The 16895-nt window shown below is 40.1% G+C and overlaps 2 protein-coding genes across 2 annotated transcripts; one reads left to right on the top strand and one right to left on the bottom strand.

Moving 5' to 3' along the window:
- The first annotated feature begins 1949 nt into the window (after nt 1-1949).
- Nucleotides 1950-7008, top strand: hsf2 (heat shock transcription factor 2). Its single transcript, XM_010882996.5, has 11 exons — nt 1950-2116; nt 2660-2768; nt 3128-3255; nt 3354-3478; nt 3563-3638; nt 3946-4007; nt 4088-4181; nt 4490-4602; nt 4698-4952; nt 5114-5216; nt 5504-7008. The coding sequence occupies exons 1-11, from the start codon at nt 2024-2026 to the stop codon at nt 5861-5863; spliced, it is 1518 nt and encodes a 505-aa protein (XP_010881298.2). The 5' UTR covers nt 1950-2023; the 3' UTR covers nt 5864-7008.
- Nucleotides 7009-7102: 94 nt separating this feature from the next.
- On the bottom strand, nt 7103-13935 carry serinc1 (serine incorporator 1). Its single transcript, XM_010882995.5, has 10 exons — nt 13807-13935; nt 12737-12898; nt 11969-12162; nt 10206-10285; nt 9965-10102; nt 9681-9850; nt 9443-9533; nt 9195-9339; nt 8146-8370; nt 7103-7994 (listed from the first exon to the last, which is right to left on the bottom strand). The coding sequence occupies exons 1-10, from the start codon at nt 13843-13845 to the stop codon at nt 7856-7858; spliced, it is 1383 nt and encodes a 460-aa protein (XP_010881297.1). The 5' UTR covers nt 13846-13935; the 3' UTR covers nt 7103-7855.
- Nucleotides 13936-16895: the final 2960 nt, after the last annotated feature.

Raw genomic sequence — 16895 nt, 5'->3', positions numbered from 1 at the left:
TTTTACCGGGCAGATATCACCATGCTCTGTGTGTACAAATATAAAAACAAGCAGGGGTCTAGAACTTTCCTGACACAAACAGAACATTCTGCTGCTCTGTATGTTTACCACGTGTCAAGTCTGAGACTGCAGCCGACATCAAACTTAGGTGTTTTATAAAACAGTAATGACAAAACAGCAAGTAATTAACAAATGGATTTACTCTTACCAATCACAATATCAAAGCCAGTGTCTAGTATTTGAGTGTGTTGCTTCACGCACATGTGTTCTGGCTCTGGGTTCTGGCCCAACCCATCAGTTTTGAGGACCAATTGAAGCGTTTGGGTTGTTTTTGGCTTCTAAAAATTATCTTGTATGTACTTAGATCCAGGCTCCATGCGTAGTGGAAATGTTTGTGAGGCAAGTGGGATAATGTCAAGCTGGAGCAACTGAGTGAATACTTTGACTGGAAATTGGATGGTGAGGCAACGCTTGACCCTAAACGGGTGTGGGGTTCAGTAGCTTACCACAAATAAATTGCTGTCCATACTGCTAAAAGGATCACATTTGTTTAATAAACAACTTAGGCACACTGAACAATTAAATATGTGGTAAGTTAACACTCAGAACTGTAAACCTTTTCACTTAAGCGCCATGTACAGTGCCATAAGACCATACCTATACCCATTATACTTAGAGCAGCTGTTCAATCTAAAAGATAATGCAAAGTTTATAATAGATATTAAACAGAACTATATATATATATATATATATATATATATATATATATATATATATATATATATATATATATATATATATATATATATATATATATATATATATATATATATATATATATTGCAATACAGGCCTATACTGTATATTTGATATATGTCTTAAACATTTTTAAGTTCTTTGTTTTATTAATATAACAAGCTCCATTTTAGCATGATTTGATAAACAAACTTGGACACTATGAGGGGTAAACTGTATATAAGAGTATTTATTATAAAATGTTTGGTTAGGTGGACAGTAAACTTACAACGCTAGCACGGTACAAATTCACTAGAACAGAGTAAAAGTAGAACAGAGTAAAAGTTTGCGCATGCATCCACTGCCTCTCGCATTCATAGACGCGCGTGTTTCACACTAGCTTTCTCCACTACTACCGCCAATTACTGGGGCGCCCTCTAACAAAACTGAAACATGATTGGCTCTTAAATTAACAGCGACAGCAAATACGGTTCATTTTGCAAGTAGAACTATGCAAAAGATGGTCAGTCAAATCACGTTCTATTTTTATATTATATGTGTTGTTTTGGTTGGTTCCGCCACAATTTAACCCCTGATCACAACAATATTTGTAAATATAGTTTGATTGTACGCATTAAGCTACCTATAGGAGTGCTCAAACTTGATGGGTACAAAGTAATAATTAAGGCTATACCATCATTATTCTCTTCAGGCTGTTTCTGACATGATCTAAGACTGACACCTAGTGGCAAAACAGGGGACTACTGAATTCATTGTCAACAAATCCAGGGAAGTAGAGGGCGTTTTAGCATCCTCACATGGCTCGTTAACTCGGTTCACTCGAGAGTGAATTGTAAGAGCCACGGAGGGAGTTCAATTAAGCTTGCACTGCAGGGCAGTCACGTGAAAGGGCTAAAGCTACCAGAAAAGTGTGCCCTTCTCAAATTGAACAGAAACCTAACTTCCGCAGCAAAAATCATACACATTACATTAGTGCACTTACGTCACCTTATAATTTCAGAGCGGGGCACCTGGTCTTAATAACTGATTGAGTCCTGTCCAACATGAATGCAATCAGTGTGAAAAGTCTAAACACCGGGGCAACCCGGGAAAATAATCGAATCATCTCACCGCTCATGTACGACGTATACACGTGAGAGATGTTACGTAAGTCAGCATTTAACCAATCAGCTTTTGCTGTTCAAACAGGAAGTTGTAGGACGTTATTTTCTTCTCAGCGACTTGGCTCTTTCATCCTAATAAGACATTGCCATCATCAGTTCGCAAAATGAAACAAAATTCTAGTGTTCCAGCCTTCCTCACTAAGCTTTGGACTCTTGTGGAGGATTCTGATACAAATGAATTTATTTGTTGGAGTCAGGTAAATGTTATTTCCCCACTGAGCGTGCCAGCCTGGCAGAGATAACTAGCTAACGCTACACACAGAGTAGCACTGCATGGTATTAAACGAGTTACTAAATCTATACAGCAATACTATTGCTAGCTGGCTACTTGTCATGCGTGTCGAGTTATATCGTTTATGCATATTACTAGATAACTTGCGTCGGTAGTGGTCTTCAAGAAGCATCGCTTTATTTTCCTGCTGATGTCAAAGACTAATTTGCTGTTGTTATTGTCTGGTGGCTAACGCTACTGTCTTCAGTAAATACTGTAGCCTAGTTTCGGCTATTGCCCGTCCTCCTTTACCTCCGAAGCTAACGTTAATTTAAATGTATTTTGTCTTTGCAAGTTGGTTAATTAACGTTAGTTTCCTCCCTTTCCCAATAAGTATTTCCTTAGGATTTTCAGCAAGAACACCCATACCTTATTTAGCTCCTGGAAAATAACCAATTATATACTTGTCCTGTGGTGGTAGTCGTTTTTCATATTCTCTCCTCTACTTTAATCATGTTTTGTTCACTAGGAAGGCAACAGTTTCCTAGTTATGGATGAACAGCGATTTTCCAAGGAGATCCTTCCCAAGTTCTTCAAGCACAACAACATGGCCAGCTTTGTCAGACAGTTAAATATGTGTAAGTCAGTTATTCTATAAACACACTTACAGAAAAGATTGTTGTCAGAGTGCAGGTTAAATACTGTAAATACTGCATTCAGAATAACTGGGTTTTAGCCCAGCTTCTAGACCAACAAATACACAGGATTTGTATCATCTCTGCCACTCAGAAAGCAGCAATTCAGAAAATGTACCAGTTAGTTTCACTGAGCAAGTATTATTCACCTCCATTATGCTCTACAAAGATTGTCAAGAAATAATTTAAGATATCCAGTATGCCTATATTGTACAAGTCTGGGTCTAGAAGTTGGGCTAAAAACATAGTTGCTCTGCTGTTCTATTGGAAAGCCTTGGGTCTAACGGGTGGTCTCTTTGCAGATGGATTTCGCAAGGTAATGCACGTAGACACAGGCATTGTGAAGCTAGAGCGTGACGGACCAGTTGAATTTCAGCATCCTTACTTCAAACATGGAAAGGATGACTTGCTGGAAAATATTAAAAGAAAGGTGAGACCATCATGGTTAACAACCGTATGATGGTAAACAAATTACCTGTATGTAACCCATTTCAGGTACAGATTGAATTATGGGCTTATTGTTTTCAGATTTCCAATGCAAGACCAGAAGACACAAAGATCAGACAGGAAGATGTGTCCAATATTTTGGCCAGTGTCCAGAATGTTCACGGAAAACAAGAAAGCATTGATTCCAGACTCAACACGCTGAAAAGGTAAGCAAATGCCCATGTCTTCGAGATCCAATGTAGTAGCAGGAATGTGTTGGTTTACCCTTTTTGAATGATTTCTGTTCACAGAGACAATGAAGGTCTATGGACAGAAATATCAGATTTAAGGCAGAAGCACTCCCAACAGCAGCAAATTATTAAGAAGGTGAGGTGAAACATTTTACATCCAGAATTACTTTACACATTCAGTGGGAATGTGTAAAACACCAGATTAATTCTGTGGTTTTTGTATAATTTCAATGGTTAGGGTTATAAATAAACTGGGAAATATTTCCCATGTCCCATATGATCTTAAGGGATGCATTTTGTATAATATGTTACAAATCCCATTCATTACACATTATGCACATTTTCTGTTCCCAGAATGCATCTTTAACATGAAATGCATATTTAGCTGTCAGGTTACAATATTTTTAACTAACATTGGTTGTTATTGTCTTTGTTTGTTACAGTTGATACAGTTCATTGTCACATTGGTACAAAAGAACCGGATTATGGGTTTAAAACGCAAACGGTATGTTTTCATAGTATTTTGAGTCTTCTATTGAATGACAGTACTAAACAATTTATTCATTTTACTTCTCTGTTTTACAGGCCTATTCTACTGAACAGCAATGGAAAAAAGGCTAAATACATCCATGAAATTTACAATGAACCTTCTCTGGAGCACAACAAAGTCTGTGTAGAGGTCTGAATGGGTTTTCTTCCTAGTCTACATGGGGGTGTCCATCCAGTGACTTGTGTCATGACACTAATGAAACTAGGAAATACTCTAGACATCATGAGGTAGAAAAGTACTTAGTCATTTTGTTTTGCTTGGTGCTGTATTCCAGCACTTTGGATTTGAAAAGATACCATGACAATGATAAGGGGCCGATTGTCAGGTTTAATTCTAAGGTATTTTCATCCATATCGAATAAAACGTTGCTCCCATTTTAGGGTACCAAAGGTTTCTGATAACATAATTGAATTTGAATTATTTAACTATCTTGTCAGCCCTCTGTCAGTGGATCGAAGAACTCTGATCTTACTGATGATGTCGTCATCTGTGATGTAACTGATGACAATTCCGAGATCACAGATAGTCCCTCAAGAGCATTGGATCAGTCGTAAGTCAACAAAAAATTTTCTTTGATATATGTACATTATTTCCAGCTGTGCCGTCATCTATGCTTCTGTGCATCATGCCTTTTCTTGCTTTTAGGGATGTAGAAATAGTGGAGGTCTTCGACAGCGGTATTGTGTCACAGACAGACAGCCCTGACCATACAGGAGAGAGCAACTCTTTGGTAATCGAACCAGAAGAAAACACCATAAGCACATACGATAGCCTTCCAACCAGCAGCGCCTTGCAGCTCAATAAACCATCAAGCTTGAGTCTGGAGGATCCCATGAAGATGATGGACTCGATCCTGAATGAGAGTGGAGCAATTTCACAGAATATCAACCTCCTCGGAAAGTAAGTGGACTTGGTCAGCTTAATCTTTGTAGTTACTTTATAGGTAACTACAAAGATAGCATGTTCCATATTAGTGTGGTATTTTAAGCATTTGTTAGGATGTACTCATAATTCATGATTGTCTATGTTTACAGTAGTGAAGGATCCTTTTGTTTTAACAGGGTTGAGCTGATGGACTACTTGGACAGCATTGACTGCAGTTTGGAAGACTTTCAAGCTATGTTGTACGGGAAGCAGTTTAGCATTGATCCCGATATTTTGGAGGTATGCTTTTCAAATTGAAATTAATCAACACACTCAAGATCAATGCAATTTAAAATGTAATTCGCAGAGCTTTTGGTCATCAAACCTTCATCGGAACACACAAACACAGTTGTATAGTCCACAAGTATTGCCAATACGTTGATGCAATCAGACATACTGGGGAAGAAACACCTGCATCCAAGCAAATCTGCAGGATGGACATTAATCAATCGACTGTAATGAAGAGACTATATTTCTGTTGTTTCTGAACCCTCATTCATTTCACTTCATAATTATTCCATTCATAGGAGAGTAGTGGTTCCAAAGAGAATGCAGGGCTGCTCTCCAAAGCGGCCAAGTCCAGTGTCTCTGCAGACAACCAGCTGGTCCAGTACACATCCTGCCCCCTGCTGGCTTTCCTGGATGGCTGCACCCCCTTGGCCCAAGAGTCAGACAGCAGCCCCGCTCCAGAGCTCGGGGACAGCCTGCTGCAGCACAGCTCTGAGGTCCCCACGGACCTCTTGGAGCCAGACGAAGAGCCTCCGCGTAGCTCCCTGATCCGCCTGGAGCCCCTGACCGAGGCAGAGGTCAGCGAGGCCACTCTGTTCTACATGTGTGAACTCAACCCAGAGGAGGCCACCACTGACTCGACAAAGCTGGAGGTTTAACCAGGTGAACCAACGAGCAGAAGAAGCATATGCCCATTTGTAGATACTTGTCAAAATGATCTATTTATTTCCCAGTATGTTTTGGTACATTTGTCCACAGGTCAGAAGTAAGACATTCCATCATTTAGCTGATATTGTTTTGCTACTATTTCCACTAACAGTTGTAGGTAACCCCTGTTAAAGCTGATGCTGCGATTATGTTGTTGGTTTGTTTCAGCATTTGAAATGTTTCGGTATGCATTTGTTTTCTGTATCTATAGGCCAGATGTTTAAAGGATCACATCAGTCTTTAATGAACAAAAACATAGAAGTGCCTGCATCATTTCCTTGTCTTAGTAGAACCACAATGTTCAGAATGAAGTACTGTAGTCGGGTGTTTCATAAGACTTCATGTTATAACTCTGTGATTTTGCCAATCTTGTGAGATCGTCGCTGTGGAACTTCAATAACATTAAAAGAACAGCAAAAGCATAATATTGTCATTGCTTTTTGCCAGACTGTGCAAACAGAGCCAGCCAAGAAAAGGGAATGTCTCCCCAATTGTTAAATAGGTTAGAGACACAGATTGACAGTCAGGAGACCGGGTTTTGGATCTGTCATGGGACAAAGTTTAGCGGAGAATAAGCTGGCTACAAGCATCAGTGGCTACATACAGTAAACCAAGCCAGTCAAATCAATTGAACAGTCCACGGAGGCGGGAAAAACAAATGCAGTCCTGTCTAAAGGCCTTTGCAATGCAGAGCTAAAAACCAGTAGTATGGAACTCTTTAGGTTTCAATTAACATGTTAACACTAAGGCTTTGAATAAGCCTATTGACCAGTCAGCACCGGTAATCTGCACACGGCAGTATTTAAACTTCTGCGTAGTGCAGAGCTGAAATCCACAAATAGGACCCTCTGAGATTCCTGGATTATGAGTGTGTTGTTGGATAAATTGCAGGACCATGTTTATGTAGTCATCCCCCAGACAAAGCTTGAATCCATTTCACGACACTTGGCTGGAATGGGGATCACCAATATGGCATTGCAATTTCATTAAAATGCTTGTCTGTTCAGTTAGAAATTAATTAATTACCAAAGGCTTGTCTGCTGGTATGCTTGGCCTCTACATTGGAACTATTCAAGCCCCCTCCCTGGCTTACTGCAGTCACTTTACCCACGGGCCAGCCGAACTAGGCTTGCATATTTCTTGGTGACATGTAGTTAAAGGTAGCTATAATGGAGGAAGAATGAGAAACATACCTTACGTGAGGTTTATTAAATATTGGTTACAATGCACTAAATACATAACAGGCAAAAACTATTCCAAAATTAGGGTGGAGGTTTGAGGGTTTCTGCATTGCATCTTGTTATTCTGCTAGAAACACAATACACATTTCTAGTATTGAAGCACCTACAAAATAACATCCACTGTTTGAACATCGGTATTTCTTTTTTTTTTTACATTTAAAAAACTAGTGCAAATCATAACAACTGAATGACTAATTTCACAAGATGTGCAAGTTGCAAAAGGGAAAGCTACGGTTTATGCAATTGGAAAGAAAAGCACAGCAAAGACTCATGATGGCCTCTATAATATTCCACTGGAACATCACATGAAGATGGACCTAAGGTTACTGCAATGTTAGCTACTATCAGAAAGCCTGCACTTCATTACTATATGCAAAACTTAAAGGAAATATTCTCAAACATTAAAGCAGTCTTACCCATTTTGTAACAAGTCAGTTCTTCCTGAATGAATCCCCAACCCCCAGCAACATTTACAAACCAAACTCAGCAAAAGCCATCCTGATTCTTATTTTAAAAAAGGCTAAAATTACATATATTAAATGCCTATGTACTCAACACTATAGCATGCACTTTGTTACAGACAAAATGGGTGGGTTATCCACAGGGAATGCACAAACAGTACTTTTGTGGAGACCTTGTTCACCTTACGAGATGAATATTCACAATGACCATCAGGAGAAATGACTGCCTCCATTCTTTAGATCAGTCAAAGTCTCGGTTGACCAAGACCAGTGGAGCTGCCAGGGTCCACACATACAGAGCAATGCAGATCCAGCTGGAGGAGATCTTCACCCACACAGAGGGCCACTTGCTGGTCATCGTCTCATATTTGGAGTCAGGGCTATGGAAATGAAAACGAGTCACAAGTCAAACTAGAGGCTACCTTTAAGGAGTGGGCGGTGGTTCACAAACCAATTGACCTCATGACTCATTAAAGAAATAGGCCATTTGCTAATCCACCCAATCAGAAGCCAGGGGACAGTGATACCCACCTGTACCAGTTGGTGAGGGTCATCATGATGTAGAGGGATGCCAAGAAGAGCATGAAGTGGAAGAAAGAGTAGCTGTAGGTAACTCCATCCTTCTCGTTGTCCACTGCTCGGTTCTCGCCGTCTTCCACATCAAAGTTCTCCGGGTGTGGGCCGTCCTCAATTAGGGCCGACTCATCACTGGTCAGAGTCAGTTTATTCACTTGGGTGTTGGAGGAGTTGCGTATGCTATAGGATTGAATTATTAAAGTGTTATTGGCAGAGAACCTGCAAAGTTGGTCCATTTTATATACAAGAATCAGACAGGCATTCAGTTACTGTTTGATTGAACATTATAATTGGAAAAACAACTGACAAAAACAGTGGTTCAATTGTGCACTAAATCCACACTGGAAGACTGAGTAGTCTAGTCTGGAAACCCAGATTCCTGTTATTTACCAGGGCCATCCCTTCATAGACACAGATTAGATCACAAAATGTGTGTTCCAGGAACATGACAGAGAATCAGTTTTTTTTGTTTATTTCAAATGACAATGTAGCTTTTTGGCTTGGGACGCACAGTTTCATTTCATGAATTTGGACGACACTAATAATGCTAATTCCAGGCTGTGACAGAGCTGAAAAGTCACTCCATGGGCCTTCAAGAACAACTAAGGGTGAGTGTTATTTTACCCAAATATGAATCTGTGTCAAACTCTCAAGATATGCTTACTTCTAAAATAGCTGCACCATGAAAATCAACCTTTTCAATTAGCAGACAAATGGCGAAATAGTTCCTTGCCCTACTAGTCAGCTACCAACTGGCTATGTGACTGTCAAGTGGGGCCGCAGTTGTCCTAGCTACAACTCCTAATTTGAAACAGAGCCCAGCAAATAACACGTGATCTACTAAACCGATTTAATATAAGCCATAGAATGTACCATGGTTTCAAAATCAACATGTAGCAGTGAACACAACGTGTTTATATTCCCCCGGGCTACCAAAGTCAATTCATTTCACAATATTAACAGCTCCGTTGAGAAGGCCGCAGTTTGCTTTGAGATTTACTTACCTGGAGTATAGAACACATATCAGGAAAAGGACTAGCCCAACAATGCCCTGAGCGTCCCACCACTGAACAACTGGATGGTCCTTGCTGGCTGGGGTGGTGTTATTGAAGCCGATGATACCTAGCAAGCTTGGGTTGCATTTCCGGTCTGTGAATGGAAGAGACAAACAAACGAAAGGTTGTCAGGGGGAAGAACTAGCCAGTCGACTGGTGTATTTAAAAAGGAGGCATTTGAGCATTACAATTCTCACCTGGCTCATTAGTCATGGCAGACCAGGTGAGATACATGGTGTACAAAGTCACAATGGAAGACTGCAGTAAACCAGACCTTGGCTGGGACTCCTGTAGAGAAAAGGTGTGCATTAACAATGTACATGTCTGTCCTACTACATTACAATCACATGTTTATGATACAAGAGGTCCACAAATCACTTTCAGGTGCGCAGAATGCTGCGAGTGGTGACATGTAGCTCCATCCTACTCCCATACCTGAATTTTGGGCAAGATGGACATCACTGAGGCTCCGACACAGAGCAGCATGTTGACGCTGATGAAGGCCTTGTTCTCAGTGCAGCCATCAGTGTGGGTGTAGTACACATAGAACATGACCACTGACACCAGGGACAGGATGTAGTTGACGGTTGTAGCGGACAGCAGAGCTGTGGGTGAGGAATTACATGTACTGGTCATTTCTGGAGAAGACCACAGGATTGCTTCAACTAAACCTCAAGTTCACAGTGTTCTCAAAGCGAAGCACATGCTGATCGTCCTACCTGCATACCAACAGCGAGAGTTGCCCTCCTCCATCTTCTCCACCCAAGACTCATTCCAGGAATGGGCAAAGTCAATCAACAGGACAAGCTGAATCAGGATGAAGCAAAACGCTCCAGCCATTCCTATGTAGAACCAAACTAGTGGAGAGAATGTCAAAGTGTGAATGAACTACTTTCAAATGGCTATGTGAAAGAATAGATCTATGACGGGGGGGGGGGGCTGTATCAAAAGGGCCATTACCAGTTGTGAAGGGCCCCTCTGGAATAAAGAATGCGCCGATGGTAATGGCAGCCACAGCAACAAATTTGAAGAACCAAAACCTAAAAGAGAGCAAGTTTAACCACCAGCCCAGAAAAACTTCTGTGAAACTTACCAGAATATTCTTAAGTTGCAGATTTGTTTTGTGATCAGTATTACATGTGCATCTCAATTTAAATATTGTGCAAGTAATTTTTTTTACTTGCACCTTCATATATTCTAGATTCATTACACAGTGAAATATTTCAGTATCTCAAAATATTATAATTATTTTTTACAGTAGAGCAATGTCAACCAGAGAGGAGCTCTAAACAGCTAATAAACTCCCTGAGCCTTCAGTACACACATCAATCATGGGGAAGACTGCTGACTTGACTGTTTAGAAGACACTCATTGACACCCTCCACAAAGGTAAGCCACAGAAATGCATTACTGAAAGGACTGGCTGTTCACAGAGTGCTGTATCAAAGCATATTCGTGGAAAGTTGACTGGAAGGGAAAAGTGTGGTAGGAAAAGGTTCACAAGCAACAGGGATGACCGCAGCCTTGAGAGGATTGTAAAGCAAAGCCGATTCAAGAGCTTCGGGAGCTTCATAAGGAGTGGACTGAGACTGGAGTCATTGAATCAAGAGCCACCATGCACTAACAAGTCCAGGAAATGGGCTACAAGGGTCACATTCCTATTGTTAAGCCACCCCTGATGCAGAGACAACATCAGAAGTGTCTTACCTGGGCGAAAGCGAAAGAACTGGACCGTTGCTCAGATGAAAGAGAATTTTGCATTTCATTTGGAAATCAAGGTCCCAGAGTCTGGAGGGAGAGTGAATAGTCACAGGATCCAAGTTGCTTGAAGTCCAGTGTAAAGTTTCCACAGTCAGTGATGATTTGGCGTGCCATGTCATCTGCTGGTGTTGGTCCACTGTGTTTTATCAAGTACAGAGTCAATGCAGCAGTCTACAAAGTTTTTAGGGCACTTCATGCTTCCATCTGCTGACAAGCTTTATGGAGATGCTGATTTCCTTTTCCAGCAGGACTTGGCCCCTGTCCACAGTGCCAAAACGACTGGTAACTGGTTTTCTGCATATGGTATTACTGTGCTTGGTTGGCCAGCCAACTCGCCTGACCTTAACCCCATAGAGAATCTATAGAGGAAAAGTAGACACACCAGACCAAACAGAAGAGCTGAAGGCCACTATCAAAGCAACCTAGGCTTCCATAACACCTGAGCAGTGCCACAGGATTATTTCCTCCATGCCACGCCGCATTGATGCAGCAATGCATGAAAAAGGAGCCCAGACCAAGTATTGAGTGCATAAATTAACATACTTAGGAAACATTTTCAGGTGTTTTGAGTATACTACCTGATTAGAGCTCTTCTCAGGTCAACATTTCTGTATTATAAATTTTTATTGTAATATATTTTGAGTTGCAAACAGTAGTCATCAAGACAAACAAAAAAGGCTTGACATTTTTCACTTTGTGTAATGAATCTAGAATATATGAAGGTGTTACTTTTTGATTTGAATTACAAAAAAGAAAAAAAGATGCACCTGTACATTACTTAAACCTGATGAAAAGATTTTAGGAATGTTCTTTGGTGGTTGTTTTTTGTTCTGCACCACATTTTAGTCATTTTTAGGTTCATAATGTTCTGGGAATGTCTTCAGTTTTTTTCCATGCATTATGGAATACTTACAGATGGTCATCAATAACCACAAAAGAATAAAAGTTGCAGTGTAATTTACCCATTGTGTACTGAAGCTCTGGGATCCTGGCTGCTTTTGACTTTTATCATGATGAGGGAGAAGAGCAGGAAAAACATGGCCATGCCAAAGCAGACACGGTACACCGCCTTGTAGCCAACCAAGACGTCGCAGTTCACGTGACCCTCCACGCCTGGGATTGATGTACCCATTCCCCCATCACAGAATCCTGGAATCTGCCAAAGCCAAGATGTGCAAATAATTAGTCAGATCCAGCTCAAATTTGAAGAAGCAGCGGTCTGCAAAAAACTACACAGCAACTTCATGGTTTGATGGTAAAAGTTAACAACCTGGTATGTGAAAGATACCTCCCTAAATGTGAGGATCCACCCCACAAAAGAGTTAATTGTGGCCTTCATAGAAGTAAGATTTACCAAGGAGCATGATCTATTGTTTTAAAGGCACCGCAGCACCTCTATGGACTTGGCTAATGAAATTCAGCATGTCTTATAGGAACTGTACTATTTTCTACAGATACTGCAATGAGAGTGCATAAAGGCTGCATCACCACCCAGTGTGACAGCTGCACTGCCCACCATCATATTGCTCTTCAGAGGCTGCGCCCGTTGCCCCACCCTGCCAACACTCCTGGACATTTACTCCACAGAGTGCTGCAGGAAGGCCAAAGATGGATCACAGATCTCAGCCACCTGTGCAATGGGCGGTTTGTGCCACAACCATCTAGCAGACGCAGAAGCAGACCCCCCAACACACACACACACACACACACACACACACACACACTTTTACCTTCTTGAGTTGTTCTTCCATCCCTGGCATGAGCATGATGCAAGCAATGCCCACACCCAGCAGGAGGAAGAAGGCATAGATGAGCCGAGTCACTGTGGAGTTATTACCGCTGGGGCAACACTTGCACAGCAGGCAGGGGGCAGTGCCACACAGGCAGGGGATCTAAAAAATATATAATAAAAGACAGGGGTGGTAAGCATGGTTAAAACCAATTAGCTAATTATACATGCATTAAATTGATGAAATGCGGTTATCCCTCAGCACTTAATCACTGGCATAACACCAGCAACACATTTTTTGCCAAGTTGCTAACTACTTGGGACACCACATCTGCACAGAACATTGGAGATGGCTATCCTTCTTTAGCGTGAAAATATACATCTACGCTTATTTGAACTGAGTGCCGTTATTTTCAGTACAGCTGTAACTGTATTTCATCCCATAAAACATTTCGCAATGCGATGCAGGGAGACCAAAGGAGCTCGAGATGTTAGCAAGCTGTTATTTGACATATGATTCTATTTTGATGGCGAAGATGTTGCAATATTTCCAAGAATCGCTACAGCCGCTAACGTTAGCTAGCTTAGCCATCAATTATAACGTCGCTATCCATTTACCTAATTCTAAAGTTTACCTACATTGGTCTAAAGTAGAATCGAAATTGTAAATCTAGGATGTAGTTAACAGGCAAACACGCAGACGATCGTTGATTTACATCAAAACAAGGTCGTGAATCGAACCGTCCACGACGACAGTTTCCCGATACCGTAATAATACAAGTATACATTCAACCATCAACAAAAATGTGATTAATAAACCTTGGTCACGATTTTGAAAGTACTAAATTAATCTGATTGACAATATAGGCAATGAACCAGGCCAGACTATATAGGGAACCACCCTGGCTTTGTTATTGCGCATTTCATTTCACACTAGCCTTATAGCAACAGTACTGTTAGCTAGCTAATACTGTAACGAAGATGTGGTTGGAAGAAACTGTTTCTACGGCCCGTTTTGCAAATAGGTGGATCTGATGTCGACTTTCATTTTCATTTAAAAATAAATCTTACCCAACTCGCCATGGAGCACAGTCCGAGAACGGCCCCCATGATGTTATGCTGAAATAAAACGAATCTATGCACAAAAAGATGGAGGCTTCTTGTCTGTTTACAACACCACTGCCACTTCCGATTCTTTTATATGGGAATCCCATATGACTCATTTCCGGTGTGCGTGTGCGCGTGTGTTGGGGACATGTTTTACTTACCTTGTCGGGGCTAAAAAGTAATATCCGTAAACCCTCCCCCCCGAAAGCCACTGAATTGTATGATTCGTCTTAAGAATAAGGGTAAATGGAAAGAGAGGTCAACTTAATAGAACCCTAAACATAATAAAAGTGCAACTAAAATTATGTGCTGTAATCATTACAAATATATAAGTACATACTGTGTATATACATCATACACGAAAGAGTCCAGTATACAGGCTCCTCTGCCAGATATAAATACTAGAAGTGCTATTGTAAATAATAAATAATAATGGTTGCATGCAACCCATGGAAAGACATTCAGTGCAAATATGAATACTAACACGTTGATAAGTAGCTGCATGTTCAGGCTCATTTTAAATCAGTAGCCAGAATCGAAAGAAACAAAATGTTTCAAACAACAAATCACAGTATTCGACTCAGTTCCTCTTTTTGCTTAAAATCTATTTACTAAAGTCATTCACCTTATCAATAATATATGCCTATTTTCTTAGTATCTTATCCTGTACTACTACAACCTATCTAATCAAAAACCAACCAACAGTAGCAAAGATGTAAGACAACCCCAAAAGATCAAAAAAGGTAAAATCCTCACCCAATCTATAGCCTATAGACCTTTAAATCTTCCTCTACCCAAAATGCTGTCTGAGGACTGCTGACATCTCAGACACATCCTTGTCACCACAAGGGCATCTCTGGGAAACATCTATTAATAGACCATGGGTGGTTGTTGAGTAGCCGAGCAGGGATAATTCTGCAATCATGTTTCCTCCATAAGCAATCTAGCAATCAAGGTTAATTAATAATCTTTACAGTTAATTCAATCACTGTCACTAAATAAAAAATAATATTCTGATTGCATCTCGTTCCATTGTTATTTTTTTTAGCTTCCCCCAAAATGAATAATTGAGTCAAATTGAATATGTAAATGCCCCCTAAGCACAAATCCTTGTCTGAATGGAATAATTCACTAATTACCTCAGCAGTGAGTGAAATTAAGATGGTGGAAAATATATTGTGTGGGATTTAAGTATTATGCCTTCATGACTATTTCAGCTAGCCACAATACAAAAGGCTACTGTTAAAGTTCACAGTCGAATAATCATACTTCAATACTTTTCAGCTTTGTCACGTTTCACATAACAGATTAGCCTTATTTGTATCATCGCAAAATCTGTCAATGGCGTATTAGAAAGCCATTCATAAGTACCATGGTTTTCTCATTTAAATACATGAGCAGGTACATAGCCTCGTGAGCTTCTCCCTATTGAGCTTTTGGTTGATTGTGAGGAGTGTGCACAGTCTTAGCTTGTTGCTATTTTAATTCCTTTAGGTAGATTACAAAGAATCGTATTTCCAAGATAACAAGATTTACCAAAAATAGTAACCATCATACTTTTCTCAGATAAAATCTCTCACAGCTGGGGAAAATGAATCCACACATTTCTGGCTATTAGTTCCAACAAGGCTAAAATCAGTTTGTATGTGGGAAGCAATATGCTAATAAGGTCAGATTGAGACCGTTTTACTCTGCACCGTAATGTGCTTAGTTATAAACTGAACATGATTCTGTGTATAATGGGCATTTACAAATATAGTTTGATCAGTTAGAAAACACTATTATGCAGAGCCACATAGAATACTGTAGCAATTTGATTTGTTAAATGGATAACATTTAATTCAGTCTGTGTATCGCAATGGTGAATAACTATTTCATAAGCATGCAATGTTACTGATAGTGTCTGAATGTAGGCTCCTTACTGTCTGTAAATCTGGGAATGTTTGCTTAGTTTATTAACTATAATTGCTGGTTAGCTATAATAATTAGCTAACACAATAATTAATCAAAGCTCACACCTTTTGTAATTCAGTGCTATAGACTGACAATCCCAGCCACATCGCTTGGGTTTCACAACTTGCTTGACACTTGAAGACAGTGACTTAGCCTCTATGCCAATGTTGTTAGGTAACACTTTTTATTGGTGTATGCACAATTATTATCTTGTGAGGTGAGATGTTTGCCAACATGCTGATCTGTTTATACTCCAAGGAATTTTCACAACGGCTATTTACAAATGAGCTATTTTCTGTACTTTATTGGTTTAACTTTCACCTGTAATCATCCTTACAGCCAATTTAATGAATAATGTCAGTTACATGCTAGCTTGGTGGTGTTTCTGCTTCCAGGCTGCATGTGCATTAATCGCTTTAATTAATATTTGTAAACACAGAAACGTTTGTATTAATGCCTTAACTAACTGCTTAATGTATCCACCACTGGGGGTGCCAGGTGTTTCTTTTCAGTTGATAACTCTGTTATGAGAGATTAGTGTTCCAGTGACCTTTTCTGAAGAACTGCCTAACAGCTGAGCAGAGCCAGAAGTCCCTTCATTCCAAATTTGTTATTTCGCTGCTCAGCTTATTAAATTATTTCTAAATAATTTCCCCTCTGAAATACACTGCTCCAAAAAAAATGAACACTTAAATCACACACTGGGCCTCGAAGAACTAAATATATTAAAGCTCAAAGTCTTTACTGTACATTATATAATTAGTTGATAGCAAAATGACATAGCAACGATTAATGCAAACCAAATCACCAACCGATTGGGGGCTGTATTCAAACTCACATTGAAAATCAAAGTAAACAATTAAAATCACAGGCTGCTCCAACTTGTGAATTTGTGTTTTCATCATGGCAACTCATAATGGGACTCAGTAGTGTGTATGTCCCCCACATGTCTGTATGCACTCCTGACAACATCTGGCCATGCTCCTGATGAGACAGTGGATGGTGTCCTGGGGGATCTCATCCCAGACATGGATCAGGGCATTGATGATCTCCTGGACAGTCTTTGGTGCTACTTGGCGGCATCGGATGCACTAAATTTG

The sequence above is a fragment of the Esox lucius genome, chromosome 18, assembly GCF_011004845.1.
Source record: "Esox lucius isolate fEsoLuc1 chromosome 18, fEsoLuc1.pri, whole genome shotgun sequence".
In the NCBI taxonomy this organism is placed as follows: Eukaryota; Metazoa; Chordata; class Actinopteri; order Esociformes; family Esocidae; genus Esox; species Esox lucius.
This window is presented reverse-complemented; position numbering and strand designations above follow the sequence as displayed.

Bases quoted from the DNA above. Each gene is read 5' to 3' on its own strand.
- hsf2 (XM_010882996.5), top strand. From the start codon at position 2,024: ATGAAACAAAATTCTAGTGTTCCAGCCTTCCTCACTAAGCTTTGGACT. The intron at 3,479-3,562 runs GTAAGCAAATGC...TTCTGTTCACAG, and splicing joins AGACTCAACACGCTGAAAAG to AGACAATGAAGGTCTATGGA. The intron at 3,639-3,945 runs GTGAGGTGAAAC...TGTTTGTTACAG, and splicing joins AGCAGCAAATTATTAAGAAG to TTGATACAGTTCATTGTCAC.
- serinc1 (XM_010882995.5), bottom strand. From the start codon at position 13,845: ATGGGGGCCGTTCTCGGACTGTGCTCCATGGCGAGTTGG. The intron at 10,286-11,968 runs GTAAATTACACT...GCTCTCTTTTAG, and splicing joins AGAGCTTCAGTACACAATGG to GTTTTGGTTCTTCAAATTTG. The intron at 9,851-9,964 runs GTAGGACGATCA...CCTCACCCACAG, and splicing joins CTCTCGCTGTTGGTATGCAG to CTCTGCTGTCCGCTACAACC.